The 21,055-nt window shown below is 39.2% G+C and overlaps 1 protein-coding gene across 5 annotated transcripts in view; it reads right to left on the bottom strand.

Annotated features, from left to right (window-relative positions):
• Positions 1 to 21,001, bottom strand: part of PUS10 (pseudouridine synthase 10) — a 42,815-nt gene extending 21,814 nt beyond the window's left edge. The window contains exons 1-9 of one of the 5 annotated variants that reach the window (XM_064446845.1): positions 20,920 to 21,001; positions 18,696 to 18,832; positions 16,835 to 17,098; positions 15,116 to 15,202; positions 9,975 to 10,009; positions 7,497 to 7,608; positions 5,734 to 5,795; positions 3,106 to 3,151; positions 252 to 316 (exon numbers count right to left, since the gene is read on the bottom strand). In XM_064446845.1, the coding sequence (XP_064302915.1) occupies positions 252 to 316; positions 3,106 to 3,151; positions 5,734 to 5,795; positions 7,497 to 7,608; positions 9,975 to 10,009; positions 15,116 to 15,202; positions 16,835 to 17,098; positions 18,696 to 18,821 (797 nt within the window). In that variant the 5' untranslated portion in view covers positions 18,822 to 18,832; positions 20,920 to 21,001. The other 4 variants (XM_064446847.1, XM_064446846.1, XM_064446848.1 and 1 more) reach the window with 4 other exon arrangements.
• Between the last annotated feature and the right edge of the window lie 54 nt (positions 21,002 to 21,055).

Genomic DNA, 21,055 nt, shown 5'->3' with positions numbered 1-21,055 from the left:
ATGCAGCACTTTTACAAATGGGAAAAAAGACCATCATTTGTGTGTGGCTTAATTAAAGCATTTTAAGATTGCTCCTTAAATAAAAGATCTGGAATGACATTTTATTACCAGAAGAATGGAAAACGCAACACATTTTAACCAGTAAACTAGCAGAATTTAAACAACCGCTACTCACCCACCTAATATTTTCCTCTCCATCCTAATTCTATACAAAAGCACAATACTAAGAACTAGTTTCAGTATATACTTACTTGAGAAAATCTTCTTCTTTTATCTTCTCTAGAGCTTTTATAACTGCCATTCTAGTGAAAACAGACTGCAGAGTGAAATAAAAAAAATGAGTCAAGAACTAAGAGAAGCTAAGAAAGGATATGCCTAAGGAATTAAAAAAACCCCTATAACATACACACCGTACGCTTCTCACAACATAGTTTTTTCACTTGTGTTTTGTGTTGTCTTACACCTCAAAGCAACTCTATATCAGCAAGAACTCACTGTGATCTTAACCCCATCTTTAATAGGGCAACAAAGAGCAATAGGTAATTTTGCCAAAATCTGTTCAGGTAACTTTACTCACAATATGAAAGCAATACAACTAATAGAGTTGACAGACTGGAACATAACAGTTATTTAGTCATAGAACTAAGACTTGTCCCTTTCTTTCTAGAAGACACGCACGAACAGTAGTATGTTTCCTCACTCTGTTTTTACACAGAAAAAAATAACAAGTGCCACTGACTTCCAGCAGGTCTCAAGTTACTGTCACACTTCCAAATAAACCTACTCCAGCTCCTTGGAGTATTCAATTGCTAAGTCTGCCCTTTGGTTAGCTGAAAGAAATGCTAAGCATATCTTTGGAAACTATCTTATTTCAGATGATATATGAAAGTGTGCAAAAGCAACAACAAAAAAAAGTAGTGCTTGGGAGCTCAGGTCTAAATTTGCAAAATAGATTAAAAACAGAATCAATGAACAGAAACCTAAACCAGCTTCCCAATTTTCAAGAATTAAGTATACCTAAGCCTCAGCTTTTATCTCAGTGACAGTAGGCAGCTAGTTCTTCTGAAAATAATACTACTGAGCAGTTATCTGTCTATAAAGTTCAAAAGTTCATTCACGCTCAGAAGGGCTCTGAATGGTAGGGCTTGGCAGTTCCCAAACTGAGGAAGGCAAGAAACTTCAGTGCCCCGAGCTACATCAATTCACCAGGGTGAACCGAGAGTCAAAGTAGTAATAATAGTACAATAGTGGCAGGAGCCACGACTACTATCCTCCATGCATAGCCAGGTGCTGCTCTTGATAACTCCAGTGGGGCTAAGGCAGAAAACACAGAATTTAGGTTCCTAGAACAGGAGAAACAAGTGTTTTAACAGGTGAGATGGGATCCTACTTTAGGAAGACTGTGGACAGTAGAAGGTCTCTAAATGAACATCCTAATCGAAGCATGGTCAGCTAAGACATCAAACCATGTTGTCCAGGGTTTTCTCCAGTCAGGTCTTGAAATCCTCCAAGGATGGAGCCTGCACACCCTCTCTGCATAGCCTGCTCCACTGTCTGACTGTCCTCATCGTAAAAATCTACTCTGAACCTCTCATTTCAGCTTATGTCCACTGTCTCTCACCCTTTCACCATGCACTGTGATGAACTGCCTGGCTCCCTGCTCTCAGTAACCTTTCTGCTGGTACTAGGGGGAGATTCAGTTGGGTCCTCCACAAAGACTTCTCTTCACCAGGCTGAACAAAAGCCCAGGTTCCTCAGCCTCTCCTTCCAGGGCATATGCTCCAACCCCTTGACTGTCTTGGTGGCCATCTGCTGAATTTCCAATTTAATTATGTCTTTTTTGCAAACTGGATTGGAGATTTAGAAAAAAAAACAGTGAAAAATACCGGATCACACGTTGGGACAATTTGCTCTAACACAGAGCTCCTGGATGCCTTCAGGAAAGCTGCTCTTTCTAAGCATGAACTAGAGATATTAGCACTTCCTTTCCTCACTGAACAGATGAGGTGGAAAACCCTTAAACTAGCATCAGATTTAAGTAAGTATCTACAGCAGATGACACAGAAATTTTCACTCAGAACCCCATTCTTATACTGCTTCTCTGATTAACACAGCCCTTGAAGCTAGCTTCAAGCACAGCTTTTTGGTCAGGATAAACCTCTGATGACTCTTCAGAGTTGGTATTTTTTCCTTTAGATTCCCCTACATCTTGTTGCCTATATGTTTTTAACAGCCAGGCCCTGCTGGTTTAACTCCTTATGGGGGATTTCCCCCCTTTTAAAGGAAAGCAATGCAGCAAGCGGTGAGTTATAACAATACAATCCTCCTAAAAAAAGACTTGCATTTATTGGTCAGGTGGAGTAGAGTAGGCAGAATTCCTGGGTCAGACTGCCTCAGCCAAATGTCGGTAAAAAAGAAAGAATAAAAGGCCTTGCATAGGCTTCTGATAGAAGTTACTTATTCTCCTGATCACATCCACTGTCCTACTTATATCAGTTTCTCTCCAACTGTTTTTTTTATTATTCTTATATGTCCTCTTTTCTGTCAGTGACTGTGTGCGTGCTCAGGGCCTGCAACAAGTGGCAAGGTCCCTTTTCTTTCCTTCCCCCCCCTCCAGAGGCAGACAGGATAAAACCATCCTGCACGTATTGTGTCTTTCATTCAGATCAGAAGACATGAAAACTGCAGTGTGATAATTCTCTTTCAGCTGTGGAGCCTCATCTTCACAATGTGACTTATCTGAACTGTTTCACCCACAGAGAGCTTGAGGATCATCTTTTAAGCTACTTTTAACGCATGACAATCTAATTCCTAGATCTTAAGGGAGGTATTTACAGAGAACGTTCCTGAAATTATAGCCTTTAGACAGTCTGGAAATGAACGACCTAAAGAAAGACACTAAGTGCTTCATTTTCCTAAGCAGAAAAATGTTAACTGAATAAAGGAGACAACTTTATTTTCAGACAACTGAAAACTGGAGAGATTTTTGATGAAGGGAAACCAGACATTAAACATTGACTGAATACCCAGATAAATTATTCATTGTAGCTACTGCTGAGAAAATCTGAATGTCAGAAGATAAATACAACAATGCTGAGATCCTACCTGTTTGTTTTTCGCTGGTTTGAAACAGTCTGGACAGGCTGTGGCTCTAAATACAGAAACAAAAATTAGCGGCTACTCTTACAGAAAAAGAAATAGACAGACAGACATATAAGCATGGCATGTACATGGCCTTTGTACCAACATGCCCAATATCTCACTCCACAGCTTAGCACAGAGCAGATTTTAAAATTAACTTTATCCCAAGCCACAAATGGCAGGTGTGCATTGCTTGATCTAGAGAGAAATCATGGATAAAGCTGTGTAAGCCTCTTCTGCTCTGACCAACACAAATGTGTCTCAGCTTTGAGATGGGATGGAAAAGCACACAAGAAGTTTAGCTTTCAGTCCTTTCCAATGCTTCTCAATAAAGGTAATGATTAACGTTTAAGTTCTGTGCAAAGTTTGCTGACGTCTTGAAATCTACACTTGCTGTTCTTAGACAATGTACACTGTAAACTAGAGATTCAAATCGCTGCTTCTGGATAGGAAAATCCAATTTACTACATAAAAAGTAACCCCAGGTGTTCGATACCATTTGTGCTTTGCCTCTTCAAAAGGAAACTCTTGGTTGTTTCACGAAAGTGAAAGCTAAGTCAGTGAAACACTTTTTCTGAGTACCGTAGAGGAAGTTGCTGTTCCTATTAGTGGATTTCTATGTATGCAGTTAGAGATTATTTCTAGCCTACAACTCAATTTATCATTTCTTGCTGGTGCTTTTCAACACCTCTATAACTACTTTAGATTCTAAGGAAGCAGATCTGACCTTCTGCTGTTTCTATAAAAGCAACTTGCCTGGCCAGTTTGTAACACAAAACACAAATTCTCTCTTCCAGAATTTAAATATCACCTTGCGTTTAAACATAAATCTCCAAGTATAAAGTAACAAGTGCCAATTCAATCTTCTGTGTCAAACCAAGCTTCATTTTAGCACATCTACCTACAGATAATTGTGTAAGAGCAGCTTGAGAGATGAGAAATTCTAGATGCCATACTTGGAAATCCCACCCAAAAGCATACCTGGAAGACTCCTTCAAGCTGAGACAAGGTCCTGCTCTGCTTCCACAAAAAGCATGACTGTCATTACTAAAGCTGTGACAATTGCCAAATTTACCATGTTTACATTGAAATCAAACCGTTGCCTCAGAATATGTCCAGAGCCAGCCATTCACATATGCAGAATGCCCTGCGCCTGAGAAACTACTATGTAATTAAATTAGGTAATATGCTGTGACTTCAGAAAAATGTCTAAAACCTTAATTGCTGTTTAAGTATGCTACAAAGAGAAGGCAAATAAAGGGATATTGTCAGGTCACATGGAATAAACCTGAGGAGATGGACTGTGGAATGGAACTTCTTTACAGCTTTCACCTCTACAACTATTCTGCTTGGAGTGCTAACATTAGCACTGTAACACGTTCAACATCAATATTTTTGAAACGTCACAAAAAGGATGGAAGGATGAGCTGCAAATAAGAGCTGAGAGGTTTCAGAGGAAGGAAGAGCACTACAGAAAACAAGAACTGATCAAGTAAAATTAAATAAATATGAAAGAAAGAATGCAGGATCCAGAAACTTTTGAGGTTTTTTGAGTTGATTGCAGATAACATTATCTAGAATTGGAGCTTGGCCCTACTACTTTCTCACCCTTTTGCCCAGTCTTGAAGAAGCTGGAAAGGAAAGATGTTCAGCAAATACTGGTAATCAGTTCTTCCTAATACCCAGTCTGTCACCAAGCATGCATTCCCTCACAACCCACCCCAAGAAGGATGCAGCTGTTGAAAACCAAGAAGGTGGCAGCTTAGGCAATCAAAGACCACAAATTGCCAGAAGGGGTAAAATCAGGGTAATATATAAAGGCTGTGAAGGAAATCTCCAGTCTCAAGAGATGAAGTCACTATGCAACTGGGAAATCAGAAATTCTATGCCCAACCTCTTTCTATGCTAAGATTTAACTTGCAGTAGGAGGGCAAGTAATGAAACTGAGCGAAACCTAAGTTTTCCAGGAAGCATCAGCAAACAGGAAGAGTGAACATAATTATCCAGAATATACTACTGCTAGGTTTTGAGAAATCAGATTCAATGGTAGCTAAATTCACAGAAATATTTTGCTTCTTTGTGTATAGCAAATGCTCTACTGGGCCACACCAAAAACTATATATAGTGGCCAGGGAACTTCTGTTTGTTTTCATCAACAGCTAAGTTGGATTAACTCACTTCAAAGCCTTCCCTCCCATCCATGTCTCCTATAAGAGCAGGAAAAGCTAGGCATGGCCTCAGAAGATTCCCCCACCTGCAACTACTGGTTTGAATTTATTTTTTAAAACAATATGGCTACATTGAAGAGGGTAGTGACTTTGAAAAGGGCTGAAATTGAACAACTTATATGAATGTTCTCCTTCCATTTCAAATCAAAATTCTGGATTATTTTGTTTATCAGCTTTAAAGCACAGAACTAATCAGAGAGAGATGGCGTAACTTTAAGCTCTGCAACTCTGAATATGAGGAAGCTTAGATGCAGGCCCCATTCTAGTTTATAAACACTGCATATTCTCATCTGTAGCAAATCCAAACCAACAATGTTGCACAATATTTAGATAAAGATCTTTTGTTATTTATATAAAAACTTACAGGAAATGGCACTCTTCTTCTGTTTCTGGGTGAGCAAAGACCACGCTAACTTCAAACAAACTCTAAATTAAAAAAAAAAAAAAGAAAGAAAAAAGGAAGGTAATACTTTATTAAACAAACAGGGAGGATATTCTCAAGTATCCTTATTGTAATATTAGGAAAACAGTAACGAGGTAGACAAAAGAGAAAGTAACCCGTTTGTTCTACAAATCATCTAAAGACATTAAAAACGTGTGCCATAAAGGCATTTGCATTTCTGAAGTAACCAAAGACAATCTGAGAGCACTTCAAAAACGTGAGTGACCTACGCATCATAGATACCGGCCCCATTTTGCACAGGGGGAACCGAGTCAGAGACTGTGTATGCTCAAAGCCTATTACGGTCACTAAACTTGACAAACCTGCTGGGAGAGCAGGGCATAGCGTGGGATAAAGATAAAAACCCTGTAGTAGTCACCACTGTAAAATTTTGTCAGGGGCTTCATTTGCAATGACTGGATGGCCTTGGGGCAAAGAAAGGCAACACATCCTAGTGGATTGACAGCTAGACCAGAAACTCTAGTGTAATCTCAGCTCTACCCCCAATTCCCTCTTTGGCCTTGGGCAAACAACACTCATTACTTCTGTTATTCAGATACCAGAATACCTCAAGAGGGCTATTGAAAAGATTGGCTAATATTCAAGTGCCTTGTAGATAAAGAGCACTAGACAAGTAACTTTTATGGTACAATGATGTCTGGAGTGTCTTCATGCCTGTTGTAGAGCTTTTTCTAACTTGGTATGTAAGAAGTTTGTTTCTTCTTGAATCATCTTCAGGGTAACTGAGCGTTTCTTTCTTCACTAAGATAAAAGGGATATTTTCAGTTAGCACCCCTGGGAAAAGACAATCTGTAATTATTATGGAAGCCAACAAACCAACCTACAGACTAAGCGAGTCTAGTCCTGGGGTCAGTCCTATGGCTGATGACAAGTAAAACCTGCAGGCTGCCTTGTCCTCAGCGGGAATTTTAGCCATGTTTGCAGAAATTTTACATTCAAGATGATGGTGTTTCTCAATTTATCTGGCAACATCTGAACGTCATGTTCAGTCAATGCATTTCAGAAACATTTTAAGAATGTTAGTCAGAATCTGAAAGTTGAAAAAAGGATTTGAAAAAACATTTGTTGCCTACTTAGAGGTATTGCAGGTTCCAACATGCCTACCTCTAGCATTCATTGAAGTGAACAAGGACCAGTCTTTCCTCTTTCAGTATGTTTCAGAAATATATTTTATCCACAGAATTTAACACACTAACAACCCAAACAATTTATCTCACAGAACAGCAATGGTGCTGGCAGTAACAGGAGAGCAAAACAGGAATGTATGAGCATTCCTTAGCCTCTGGAAATGAAAGATCCTGGAAAATGAGGAAACTGAAAAAGTATCATTGATAAAAGGAAACTGGCAGCCCAAGAGCAACAGACAGCAAACGACTACGATGGTTCCATAACATGCAATGATCTATGTGTACAAAAATGAAGATTGGTCCCCTCAGTGTTGAGACTTGGAGATCTCTGGTTAAAAAAACTTCTCCCCTACAGTGAATATACGAAGAGTGCAACTTGTTTATCTGTTAATGAGGGAAAAAAGTATATCTTTTTCTTTTTTGCCCCTCATATATGTAAGTGTGTAAATGTATATATGCATGCACAAACACATGTAAAAAAAAAAAAAACAAACCCCAGACACAGAGAAAAAAAGTGTGTTCTTATTTATACGACACCTTTCCATCAGCAGGAACACCCAACTCTTCTGACAACTGGGGATGAAAAATCCACTTATAAGCTTCTTTCAGCTGAACAATGTCATCCTTTGCCAAGGAAAGGCCCAGTTTTCTGAATCACATACACAAAGAATTAATAACTTGCACAGGAGTCTGTCAAAGATAGTTACATCACATATAGCGTTTCAAGACAAACGTAAGTAACTAGTCCCAGGTAAACAAACAATGCACGAATAAAAAATGGACAAAAGCATACAGACCATGGCATGAAAGAATGAAAGGCTGTTCCAAGACCTCTTATAATGGCACTGAATCTTTGTATTGAATTAACAAAGTGTTGAGGAAACATTAAGGCCAGATTGGGATTCCAGGTAAGATGCTTCTCAATGAACACATAAGGGTTTGGCAGTAGCTAAAGGTGTAGCTACCTGAGCTACAGTCAGCTCAAGCCAATTTAGGACTGTGTTGCCTCCACCCTGCCTCTGGCCACGCGTTCCTGCCAGCAGTTGCATGCTGACACTACACAGCCTGGTAAGTAATACCAGTCCATCGACCCCATTTATAGCAAACCCTAATCCACCAAAAAAAGTTTTGTTTTTCAGCCAGATCAGTGAGATGATCAGCACTCTGGGTCACACAAGCACTTATGTTAACACAAGAAAGACAGAAGGTACACGCAGATGGAGAAAAGATCCTAGTTCAGCCTAAGTAAACTGAGTATCTGGATCCTGCAGGGCAGCTTGTGCAGCTGTGCTACTTGCTAGGGAGCCTCCTGTCCAGCTTCCACCCTAAATAATATCTTGTTTTGCCCTGCTTCTATTTGCCAGTGTTTTTTTCACTAACATTTAAAAATAGAATCTTTTTTTACTGTGTAAAAGATTATGCACTGAGGGAACGCATGCCATAGCTCCATGCTGATCAAAAGTTACAGAAGTCTTTCCAGAGTCTACCTGGAGAAGAGCTGAGGAAGAGGTATGCACAAAAATCCTTTGTTAAAAACAAAACAAAACAATCCACCCCGAACATTAGACTTATTGTTAAAAGGGTGACCCAGTCCTTCATAGAAGGAGAGCATGAACTCCAGTGGGCATAAATTCCTAAAAGGAAAAGCCAAGATGACAACCTTAGTTGACCTTGCTGGGTCAGGCTCAACTACCTCTGCAAGTACAAGACCAGGCCTCGACTCCTATGTCTTTGCCTATGGAAATTAAAAGGAGCAGAAGTCTGTGAGGTGAGCAGCATATGATTTCAAACCACTCATTTGGAACTTACAGAGCAAAGGACGTGTCCTTCTATACAAATGGCACCAATGGTAGGCTATGTGGGCAATATTTGCCCTACAGGGTCTCATCTTGAGAGATCAAGCAATTTGATGAAACAATTGCTTTTAAATTAGTGCCAAAGTAGGAAGCGATTCAGCAGCTTTTAGTCTAGCTTTCTATTAATATCTTGAAATGCTACTTCCAGCCAAGATGGCTTCCACCAAAGACTAGTTCAAAATCCTCAACTAGCTTTGAGACAAGTGGTTTCTTTCCTTTAGCCCACAGAGACAATTTATCTGTTCAAAATGGCTCTAATATGTTCATATTTGGCCAGAAATGGGAGTATCCTGGAGCAGACAAAGAATCAGGCTACACTACTGACTTTTCACCATTATCTGACTAGCAATTTTCAGTCCTTGTTAACGTAAACTAAACCTGAAAAGGTTGACATTTCATTATGTCTTCTACATACAATAATATTTTGGCTTACAGATGGTATCATGGCAACCTCTCAGGACCATTAAGCTAAGTCAGAGCTGTCCAGTTGGACAGAAAGCCTGCACTCCAAGCTGAAATGCCACATCCTAGCTATAATCACACTATGAGGCAAAAGATGTAAGAAACACAAATTAAGGTCAAACCAGGTAAAAAAAAGAAAGAAAGAAAAAAAACACCAAAAAACCAAACCAGCTGCCATCTTATCCTTCATAATCATCAAGTAAACTGGACAATAGGATCATAACAAGACTAAAAAAATCAACTTCTTGTCTGCTCAACATTTATATAGACAAATGCTGTCTATATAAAAAGAGTTCTTGTCAGACATAGAGCAAAAGCTATGGACAATAAAAAAATTATTTAAAAAAAACCCAAATAGAATGACAGCACATCCCAGTTATGAATTTCCTTATGATTAGTTTTGAAGGTACAAAGTTAAAATCTTGGCCAAGGACATAGGAAGTGAGTCTACATATTCCACAACTGTTAGCAGAAGTACCTTTATATGAAAACAACAATCTTGACCTCGAAAATACAGCATTAATCGCTTGGTTAAAATTTTCTCTTAACATATATGTCTCAGCAGGGCCACTGCATAAGTGGTTTCTCATTTCTACTATGCTGGAAAAAAGTTATAGTAAGAGTGTCTCTCCTTTCTCTAAATCTGGAGAACTCTCTAACAGAAGTGGTATGAGGGTTGCCAAAAGAAATTACTCACCCCATTTCCTGTTTTACCAGCAGCCAAGCAGCACGCTATAGGTCACCAGCCATGCCCAGGAAGAAGAAAGAGAAAAAGAATTTAAATGAAATTAAGGGTCAAAATGCCCAACAATTTGAAAGACTGTTAGCAGAAGGTAAAATGTTTTAAAAACTCAGGACAAAAAGGAAGTATTAGGATTTTAATTTAGTTTTTGCTTTAGAAGCTGAAAGACAGAAGTGGTGTTTGTTTTTCTTTGTAAGATGTCATTTTGCAAGTCACCTCGAGTCCTATCTGGCTTTAAAAAAAATTAGGATGTATTAAACACACTTTGAAACTTGCTGTTAACACTGTAACTAGAAAAAGACTCTGACAGCCTAAGTCAACAGTTAACTGACAACAGTTACCCACCATACAGAGACATAGGAGGGGGGGCAGGGGGGAGTGTCTAAATGGATGATATATGAAAACTGATTTCACATATAAGTTAAAAAAAATAAAATTGTTATCATCCATTATAATAAACATGAAATAAAAGACACACTTGGCCTTACAGTAATCACGAACCCCTTCCCTGAAGACTGCCCCTTTATTTAAAGCACATCACTTAGTTTAGGAGACTTAGGCTGAATATGAGATAGCTGAGGAACAGAAGAAATAATTCTAGAAATCAGAGGGAGCTTTTCATACAAGCACTCAATTTCACTAACAATTATTTATTGCACAGCTTGAAACAACTATAATGAAAAAATACCGAAACTAGTAATTTTCAATCTGTGGGCTGCAGACTACTGATAAAGTGTCAGAGAAAGATGACTCCATATGCTTGTCATACAACCATATATATACATATGCAATGTCCAAAAAAGTTGGCATCTCAAAAGCAATGAACATCACTGGTTTAAGTTCTTCAGAATTTTAAATCCCTTCCCTGTCTTTCATTCTTCGTATATGGTGCTTTGAGAATAAACTCCCCCAAACTCTGTCGAAAGAATTACCGTCTATTGTCAAGGAAATAATTTTAATGCATCAAACTTAAAGGAGCAGAGCTAGGATCACATCATCTTTTCACTGATATCAGAAGTAACCACATCACAGATCTCTTTTACATGCTAATAGAGGAACTCAATTTAAAAAATGTCTCTTATCCTTCTGCTGGTTCATTGAGAAGAATGAGGGAAGCCTAAAAACAGTGCTAGAAATACTAAGGGGAAAGAGCAATGGCAGAGAGAGAACACAAACTTTGTTAATACACGATACACAAAACAGCACACTACTGAACAAAATAAACATAGTTGTATTGATGGAGTACTGTTTATTCAAATTCACTGTGATTCATTATCCTGCATATGTAGAGAGTATGAGTAAGACTGCTGTAAGACAAAACACCATGAAGTATATTGTAATCTTGTTTGTATAATAACCCAGATAAAATCATACATAAAAATAGTTTCCAGTTGAAATTCCTTGAATGTCATTCTGAACTAGAGAATATGACAACCATAGAATGCGGTCTAGAAATCTGTTTGATGAATACCAATTAAAAAAAATCTCATATGCCTTGATTTAAAGCACATGCAGTTTTGGGACTCAGTCGGGTGGCTAGTCTCACTCCTTTCCCGTTTTACAGGGGTACAATTACAAAATAGAGAAAACTTCTGGATGTTAGTAGCTATGCTAAAATGAGACCACAGGTCAAATTTCATCTCCTCTCTCTTGACTTCAAAATTGAAAGAGAATTTAAGAAATTACTTTTCCCCTTCAATTAAGAGGAAACAATAGATTAGGGTACTGTGAGCACAGAAGCCAAAAGATCCCAAATTCCAAATCCCATTCAACGACCAAGCCAGCCAAACCCCTCTACTCTCTCCCAGCTGTATGTGAGGCAGGGGATCAGAGCCCTCTACTTCGTAATTACTTTATGTTTGTGAAGTGGTTTCAAAATGAAAAATGCTCATTACAGAGCTCAAGCCTGCAGGGCAATGCTTAACAGCAAATACATTTCTGAAATACAGTAGCTCAGGCACTATATTGATTACAAGCTGCAGGATATTATTCTAATGCTATCTGAGGGATCACAGTGGCAACAGTTGAAATACCATGTGCAATCCCAGCCACAGCATTTTTTCACTGTATTAGAAAAGAGCTTCGAGATGGGGAATTCCACAATGAGGTATACACAGTCCTAGAGGGAGTAATGACTACAGATGCTATTTGCATCAGTGTCCTTGTAGCAAGTACCAGGATGATGGATCACAACTGAGACTACAGACATAGCTAACAGTCACCCTTTTGAAGGGCATGACTCACTTCATATTCTAACATAGCAGTCTGACATAAACTTGGGACCCCTGCACTTATGATTTATTTTAATCAAATATCCTACTTGTGGAAAGAGGTGATAGCTTCTTTGCATTACAGATACAAATACTATGCAAATGTAAATTTTATATCCCACTCTTCTTCAACTCCTATCGTACATTTTAGACTTGGCAGGATGACAACTGTCATAATTAAATTAGTTGAAGGTAATATTAAAAGGCACTTTCTGATTTTTTGTTAAAAAGAAGTCAGAGAAAACCTGTGTGTCATACAAAAGGTCAATGGGAGGGAGGCTGTCATTGAAGTGTCCTTTTATGATAAAATTACATATGTTCTTGTACAGTGCAATTCAAAGAATTAAAAAAAGAATTTAACAAAAGACCTCTTTTCAACACAAAGCATTTTGAGATATTTTGACATATTGCATTACTTGCTGCTTTTCTGTAACCGTAAAACAGGAACCGTTTTTACCAATTATTTTTTGAAGCGACAAATGGAGAGGGTGGTAAATAAACCCCCATGATTTTAAAGTGCTTCTTTCTCCACCGTCACCCATTTTCACCCGTTCCATTAGAGCACAGCTACACACACAGCTGGCTTAGCATTTGGCAAGAGTGAAGGGAGGGAACAGAAGGGACAGCGGGAACTTCCTAATGTAGACCTGCTCCCACACGAACCAAAACTGTTTCCAAAGAGAACAGATCCGGTTTTGGAGCTTCCTACTCATTCATCTCACTCCACCTATTCATTTCTGGACCCACACCACAACTTTTATTCCCCTGGTTGTACCAAGCACTGTAGTATTGTTTGTTTGTTTGAACATAAGGACAAGATACTTTGAATGAAGCAGACGGACAGGTTAAAAAATGACACCTCATCCCTTTTTTCAAACTAGTAACTTATTGCACTTAGAAAACAAAGTTACTATAGAGTAATAAATCTGGGTTTCTACCAACTGCATTTGCCCAGTCAGTTTTCCCAGTCAATGCAGTCTTAGTGTATCATCAATACCTCAATCAGCAAGAGGAACTCTCTGAAGCAAACTATTATTTTTTTTGCTTCCATTTACATCCAAGGCTGCCTCAAACCCAGACAGAAATCCTTGCCCTGCTTGTTCAGGTTAGTGTGACAACATCACTGAGCTAGAACTGCAATGCAATAACACCCTCTACCGAGGCATTCTGGCAAGGACCCACAAGGAGGGCAAGGAAGAACAGTGGTGTCGAATTTTAATTTCCTCGCCTCCATCATTATATAGCTATGCTATGAAAAAAAAAAGTAGTTATTTTTAAGCTAGATAAACTACAGCTGTCAAGCTGAAGATGCATAATGGAAACGTATTAAGAACTTGGTGAAGTGGGAATTGCAGTTGGGACTTTAGCCAAAAGATTCTGTGCATCACTCTGTTTTTGCTCTTTGAGGCTATAATGAATAGAGTAAAGGAGGTCTCAGTAATGACTTGCAAAGGTAGGCTGGAAACGGAAAAGACATGATCAATAGGACCCTAAAAATAATCAGGCTCCTCTTTTTTTAAACACCTAAGCTTATACCAGGCATAAAGCTAGGGTGAGTCTGACCTACATTTGGAGTTTTACAGAGTACCACAGGCACACATGCATTCATTCTTATACTCACCTAGCCTGAAAGTGGCTTTTTGACATATCTCATTTTTTGGATGACCATAAAATCAAATGGGAGTATGGAAAGTTCATCCATTCAGAAAGAACAAAGCAATTTGTTATGGTTTTATTTTACCAGACACCATGACAGCTGAAGCAAGCACACCAACTGTGCTTAATTATTAGAGAATCTTACATTCAAGAAGACTTGGAAGTAGCATATACGTTAGCACAGCACAGCTATTGCACTGGCATTGGCCTGAGATGTGAGAACTAACAGTACAAATGAACACTAGAAGCGTAGTAGATTATTTAACAGTCAAACAGTGTGGGATGAGAACAGACCTCACCATAGGTTTACATGTAAATCCAAGAAAGCCCACACTTCTTTCTGCCATGTTCACTGAAGCTTCTACTACATCTTACCCCAGCAGATATCTATCATAAAGATCTACATGTTGCCCTTTAGAATAGTATTGTTGCATCATTTTTTTTTGGTCAGAAAGCAGGGAAATATCGTAAAACATCTCAGAACTAAGCAAAAATTGGTGTTTTATTGATCAAGCTATATTATCCTTAGTGTTTTCCCTCAATTAAAAACAAATAATTACCAGGGTTATACATCTCTCCATGTTCTCATTATATTCTGTAATTAAATGACTGAAATACAAACAATTTAAGTTTGATTAAAATTGCCAACAAAATCAGTAGTTTTACAACTGCTATAAACTGTAGTTTTACAAATCTAGACCTTCAACAATGCCCAAGACAGGTGACTATTAAAATTGGTATTTTCACATCATTTTAAATGCTGAACAGTTAAAGAGTTCATCTTCAAATTCCTTAATTTGTATTCTGCACTACCAATTATCATTTATTTCAGGGAAGGCACCAGCTGTACAGTTCCTTCTCCGAGAAGATCCACAAAGCAGAGCTGGCATCTGTACCAAAGGGAACAATACACCAAGGGTTTAAAGAAACTCCTTTTAGATTTTCAGATATAAAGTAACTCCTGGGCTAACTGAAAACTGGATGACTCAGACACTTTATTAATTAAACTAATACCAACAAAGAAGGGGAGAGCAGACTTTGCTTCTAGCATGTGTTTTTGGTTTTTTAAACAATAGCAATTAAAAATGAAACCACCTCCAGCTTGTACATTCCACAGTTACTTTCTTTAATATGCATTTAAGTTATGAAGAAATATCTGTAAACACTTACCTCCCTAACAGACAGCTGTGGGGGTAGCGACACAGAAAATACAAAACTAGTGAACTGGTAACCAGCGGAATTAACCTTTTGGCACACCTGTAAGAGAAGGACTTTAATATTAAACCATAGCATTAGAAGCAAGTTGATAATTTTTTAGGATATTCTTTATGCTAGTGTAATCACTGTAAATCCATGTTAATGCACATTCCAACAGATGCCAAATATATAAACCAGAGGAATCCCTAACGACTTATTGAAATATAAGCTTTTTTGTTCTGTTAAAAAAAGAGGTTACTAATAAACTGTATGCTTATTGCTATGAAACAACCTAACTTGCCATTTTAAGGCTAAGACCAATAGTATACCGAAATCTTAGCACAATGAATTACACTGCAGTGACCAAAGGCTAGAACAGCTGACTCAGAATGTCCTTCTTCACAGCAGTGATACAATTCTGGGACAATAAAAATGTTTAAGATCCTGGGATAAAACAGGAACAAACAGGTACCCACAATATTAATTCACAATCATTCTTCATTGTAAAAAATCATGTTCCTCACTGGATAAAGTAAGAAACCAAACACACATCAAACGTTTTAAAGCAGGCTAGTGAGAGCTGATGGCTAGATGTCTTTACTGGAAGTAAGCTTAAACACACATGGAGAAGTCATCCAAAATGTCAGTGACTTTAATAAATGTTAAAGACCAATTCTGAGCTTTTAAGGTGAGATCAACATCTCAGAAATTTCCTTATAAAATAATCAGGTTTTGTGGTGCCATAACAAATGCTGTCAGATTTTCCGTTACTGTTTTCCGTTACTTAAGAGAGTAACTCTGAAATAAGTCTTAGAAGTGGATTCTGCATAAATATATATACTCTGCCAATGGAAACAAAAAAGAAACATCACGCACTGCAACGACAGAAACTATATACTACACCTTCTGTTTAGTCTCATTTTTAGATATAGTCGTGCTATTAAACCAAATTCTTTTCTATTAAAACTCTGTTAAACTTCTCAAATGCAAGTGTGATTTTTCTCACTGATATTTCAGTTTGTCACGTAAGCAATTTTATTGCTCAGAGATGATGTTTGCAACACTCATTATGCCCATATTCTCTCCTAATTCATATTTTCTTCATTACCTACAATCTGTTGTATCACCAAAATATTTTCTTCCTCTGTGGCTTTCTAAACAGTAGTACATTGTAAAGACAGAATCATGCTGTATTAGGAACATTTAGTTAAGCTGAAGAGCACAGAATTTGATGCCTCCTCATTTTCCCTTCACATAAGAAAAGTGAGAGAGGTCACCACTTCCAGTGAGGTTTTCCTTGCAATCTAAGCAGCAGAACATCAGATTACCTCCTAAACTCATGCCAGCACATATCTGTTAGTCCTTGTTTTAGGAAAATGTGCTCCTAGCATTCATTCCATTGCACCTGCACTGATATTCTTTTTTTTGAAGTTACATTATGACAAGGCCTGGGTAAAATACAGTCACACCAACAAATTTTATTTCCCAGCTGCACAGGAGGTATGCCAACACTGTCAGTGAGCAGTACATAGTTGAATGGCGCCATCTACATTTCAAATATTCAGAATAGGTAAATGTTTCAGTTTGTTTTCCGGTATTTTTCTCTCAGTTGTTTAACTGCATTGTGATTTAATCCCAACAAACACAAACTCCAATAAAAGTACACATAAAGATTAAGAACTGGTTATTTACCTTTTTAACAAAGTCAGCCTCGCAGAACTCCTGAAGGATTCCCAAACACACATTGCAAACCTTCACAGTCGAGTTCTCCATTGCAGTATTTCCATCATTAACCGAAGGAATCTGCTGGAGTGCTCCACTGTGGTTGAGATCAGGCCCTTCTTCTGCATGTTCAAGTCTGATTCTCTTACAAGGCGGATCAGCTACATCAAAACAAACTGTACCTTCTCCTTCTTGATTATTTTTCAGAAATTCTTTTAAATCCTTCATCAAATCCTAACACAAACAGAGGAAATGTATAGTTGTTGTCGTTTCCTCTTTTCTCCAATGCTGTAACAAGCACTTACAAACATCTACAAATTCTAAAAACTAGTACTAACCATTCCGGTTTAGCCTTGGTGTATGTAATTAATAACTTGATTTATACCAAAAGACACGTACACAATTAAAACCCTCCAAGCTGTATTCCTCTCAAAATGTAATTCAGGGAAACTGAATTTTCCTGAATAGACTTCTTTATCATCCAAGAAGAGTGTAAAACATTTTACAGACCTGACTTGCAGAAATGCATTTATCTTTGGTCCCATCGCTGTTCAATGAAAATAGATGTTTATTGCTTTTTTGTCATTTAGATTATGTTAGAATTTAAGTCCTCCAACTCCATTAGCCCAGATGACTAGGAAGACAGTTGGCTAGTACAGTATGAGAAGGAAATGAGAGCAGATACAGGTGAGGGTGAAATTAAATACATAGAGGAAGAACTTCATATAAAGAGAGAAGCCTACAAAAATTAAAGGATGTGCTCATGAGGAGAGAGAAGAATCACCTGCATGTGTCTGAATTTTAGGAAGGATAAGAGACAGAGATAAGACATAGTTCAGAAAGGAAGATTTATTATAAGGTGTTCAGTACAAAGACAGCACTTACTCTGTTGTTGCAGCTCAGAGGAAAATTAGGTAGAGATGCGATCGAATAAAAAATGGCATACAGAATGAACAGTTCTCAAATGATTGAAAGAAAATGGAAAAGGAAAAGGAAGAAAGATGTTAAAAATGAATTCCAGAGAGATTAAACGTGAACAAAGGTGAAATAATCAAGACAGGCACCAGAAGATGCAAGCATAAAGACAAGGGATTCAACCAGGTAAATGGAGATGTTTGTTTGGCCCACACAATGAGAGAGGTCTCAGAGAACCAATATGGAGGAAGAGCAAATAGCCAAAACCAAGTTGAGGAGTATCAAATACAAGGACAAAGGGAGGAGTGATTGTGCACAACTAGGAAAAATTTGAAGAATGCTGAATTTCAGCACTAAGGTCAGCTAAAAAGGATGCCTAATAACACCATGTTCGACTGACTGAAAAAGGAAGATTCATCCTTAACCTGCGCTCCCCAGTTCTTCCGTTACATCCCCCTAGCAATTCTACTGAAAGAAGAAGGAAAGATGAGGCAAAAATCTTTGGAGTATAGACAGTTCCTCCTCTGCATCAGCTGCACTGCCCACTACCCCTTTACTACTTACAACATTAAAGGAAAAAGAACAGAGGGAACAGTCATAGCTGGTCTGCTTGAAAAGTGACAGAGCCATGCTGTGCAGAAGCTAACATGCCCTGTTTTCTGGTGCTTTCAGGGAACACATAGCAACTTTCATGGCAAACTTAACATTTAACCCACAACAACTGTCATATTCTATGATTCTTGTAACCTCTCAAAATTGCACAGTGTAGCAGCAGTCATTTTTCATAACTCATTTTGCAAAGCATTTTCCTCTCAGGCAAAAGCCTAAGAATACAACAGCCTTCTCCTTTGAGGTAGTGCAAAGAACACTGTGTTCCTATGTTTACATGTTCTAATTAGGAATACAAAGAACAAACCTTGTATGGACATCTATAAAGTGGCTGTGATCCCACGCAGCAAAACCTCAAAATACATCGTGGGCAAGTGCCAGTGTTCAGTAACAGCTGAACAACTGGTCTGTCCTTTTCTGTTAGTGAAGACATCCTGGATAATGCTAAAATTAGAAACAGAAAAGAAAAAAAGTTTAGAATAAACACAATTCAGCAATTCAACAATAAAAGGTCTCAGTTAACTACACCATATTTAGAGTCACTGGATTTTTTTTTTCATCCTCTAGAGAAAGTTTAGGATATGCGTTTGTCTTACATCAAAGGCACAACAGAATTGGAAGACCAACCCAAAAAACCCACTGATTCGGGGAAAAGCTTCTGTACTTTCTAGAAAAATCTGAAGTCAAGAGTTCTGACAAAGGTATCCTGAGCTTTTGCCCAGTTTTATCTTTGACAAAGTGCATAACATGACACATTATTCTTTATTGAATAGAGAAAGTGGGTGGAGCTAAGATATTAAGCCACATGTAAAATGGAAATTCCTTCTAAAATTGTAGCAACTGAAGAATCATTCTGTTAAAATCATGGGGGGGGGGGAAAAAGCCCCAAACAACCAAAAAAACAGATACCATCCTCTTTTGTCATACAAAACCCTAAAGGCAAAAGAAGTCTTTTCTACCCATTAGCCCCTCCAATTTTTTGAGATTTCCTACTTCCTATCTCAAATATAGGACTACTGTTTTTGTGAGAGATCTCATAATGCTTTTTTTCCCTAAAAGATTATGGCTAACTTGGTCTCCCGTTGCTCCGCCTGCCCAGAACTTTAGAGCAGACTAATTTCTTTGGCCAGAAATTAATAATGGGATAGACAGAACTCTCAACAAACTGAAGTTCCTGCATTTTTAGAAAAATATTAAAACACAAGATTCCCAGTGAGATGCTCACCCTTACTGGGTATCTAGGAAAATTTAGGAGGCTCATAAGAATAATCACAGTTGGTCAGACCAATTAGTCTGCTGTCACCCAAAGCGGGGAAAAACAAATGCCACAGGAAAATATGTGTGTGCAGGGCATATACCTGTGCCAAGTGCTCTCTGCCTCCACTTATTTATGGTTTGGAGGATTCCTTTGACCTAGCATGGTTTTCCTAATGGTTAACCTTAACAGATCTTTCCTCTAATCCTTCTCCAGTGTCTCTTTGAAATTCTTTTGCCTCTAGATCCTTTGGCAAGGAGTTCCACAGTACCTACTGACAGATGAACCACCTGATATTGTTTTGGCCTTAGCTCCTGTAAGCAACATTTTATATCCACCTAGTTTTTATATTGCATGGGATGGTGTAGAGGCAGGATATAATGGTGTTCTGTTAGCCACAATCTGCTACACCTCTAGTGTCCTATGCTACTCAGGAGCACCTTGCACATTAGTATCTCAGCTGTGGAAAACCTTCACAAAATGGGAGAAGTTATTAATTTGATTAATTTAGTTTTTCCCCTAGATTTGGAGTCTTTATGGTAAGCTGTAAAAACCAAGGACTATCTAGAAAACTTCAAACCTGCTTTTAAAGAGAAAAAAACCAAACGAACATACTTTTAAGCAACTATTAGCTCAATTCAGCTTCATGAGACTTGACTATTGCCACAATAACGTTTCACATTACCACAGTCTGAACCAAGGGATTTAAGAAAACCACTGAGCAGCTCTGTAAGAAACCTCCCGCTTCCAAAGGCGGATGTAAAGCGGGACCGAAGGCCGGCAGCCCTCAGCCCGGCCACCGTGGCAGGCAACGCTCTCCAGGGACCCGCTTCCCCCGCCGACACCCGGGACCCAACGTCCTTCCCACGGCCACCGGCGGGTCACAATCGCGGCGAGGCCAGCCCTGACCGGCCCGGCGGCCCCAAGGGAAGCTCAACACCTCAGGTGTCGGGGAAGGAATCTCATAACCGCACACGCACACGCACACGCACACGCACACGCACACGCACACGCACACGCACACGCACACGCACACGCACACGCACACGCACACGCACACGCACACGCACACGCACACGCACACGCACACGCGCGCGCCCCGACCGTTAGAACCGTTACAGCCCCCCCCAGGCGCCTCGCGCGGGCTGAACCGGCAGAAATGGAAATCGCTTAAGCGAGGGCCCGCCCTCTCCCAGAAGGCCGGAGGAGCCGCAGATGGGTTCCGGGGCTGCCGCCGCCCCGTCAACCGCCCCGCTCCCCAGGGAAAAGCGATCACCTCCCAGCGCCCCTCAGCTCCGCGCCGGGCGGAGCTCTCCCTTCCCGCCCCTTCCCTGTGCCGAGCACGGCACAGGCTTGCCTAGAGGCAAGGCAGAGCGCGTCGATGGCCCATCGAGGCGGGAAGCCCTCTCAGA

Source organism: Phalacrocorax carbo, chromosome 3, assembly GCF_963921805.1.
Source record: "Phalacrocorax carbo chromosome 3, bPhaCar2.1, whole genome shotgun sequence".
Taxonomy (NCBI): domain Eukaryota; kingdom Metazoa; phylum Chordata; class Aves; order Suliformes; family Phalacrocoracidae; genus Phalacrocorax; species Phalacrocorax carbo.
Note: the sequence above shows the minus strand (reverse complement) of the source record. Positions and strands in the feature narration are given on the sequence as shown.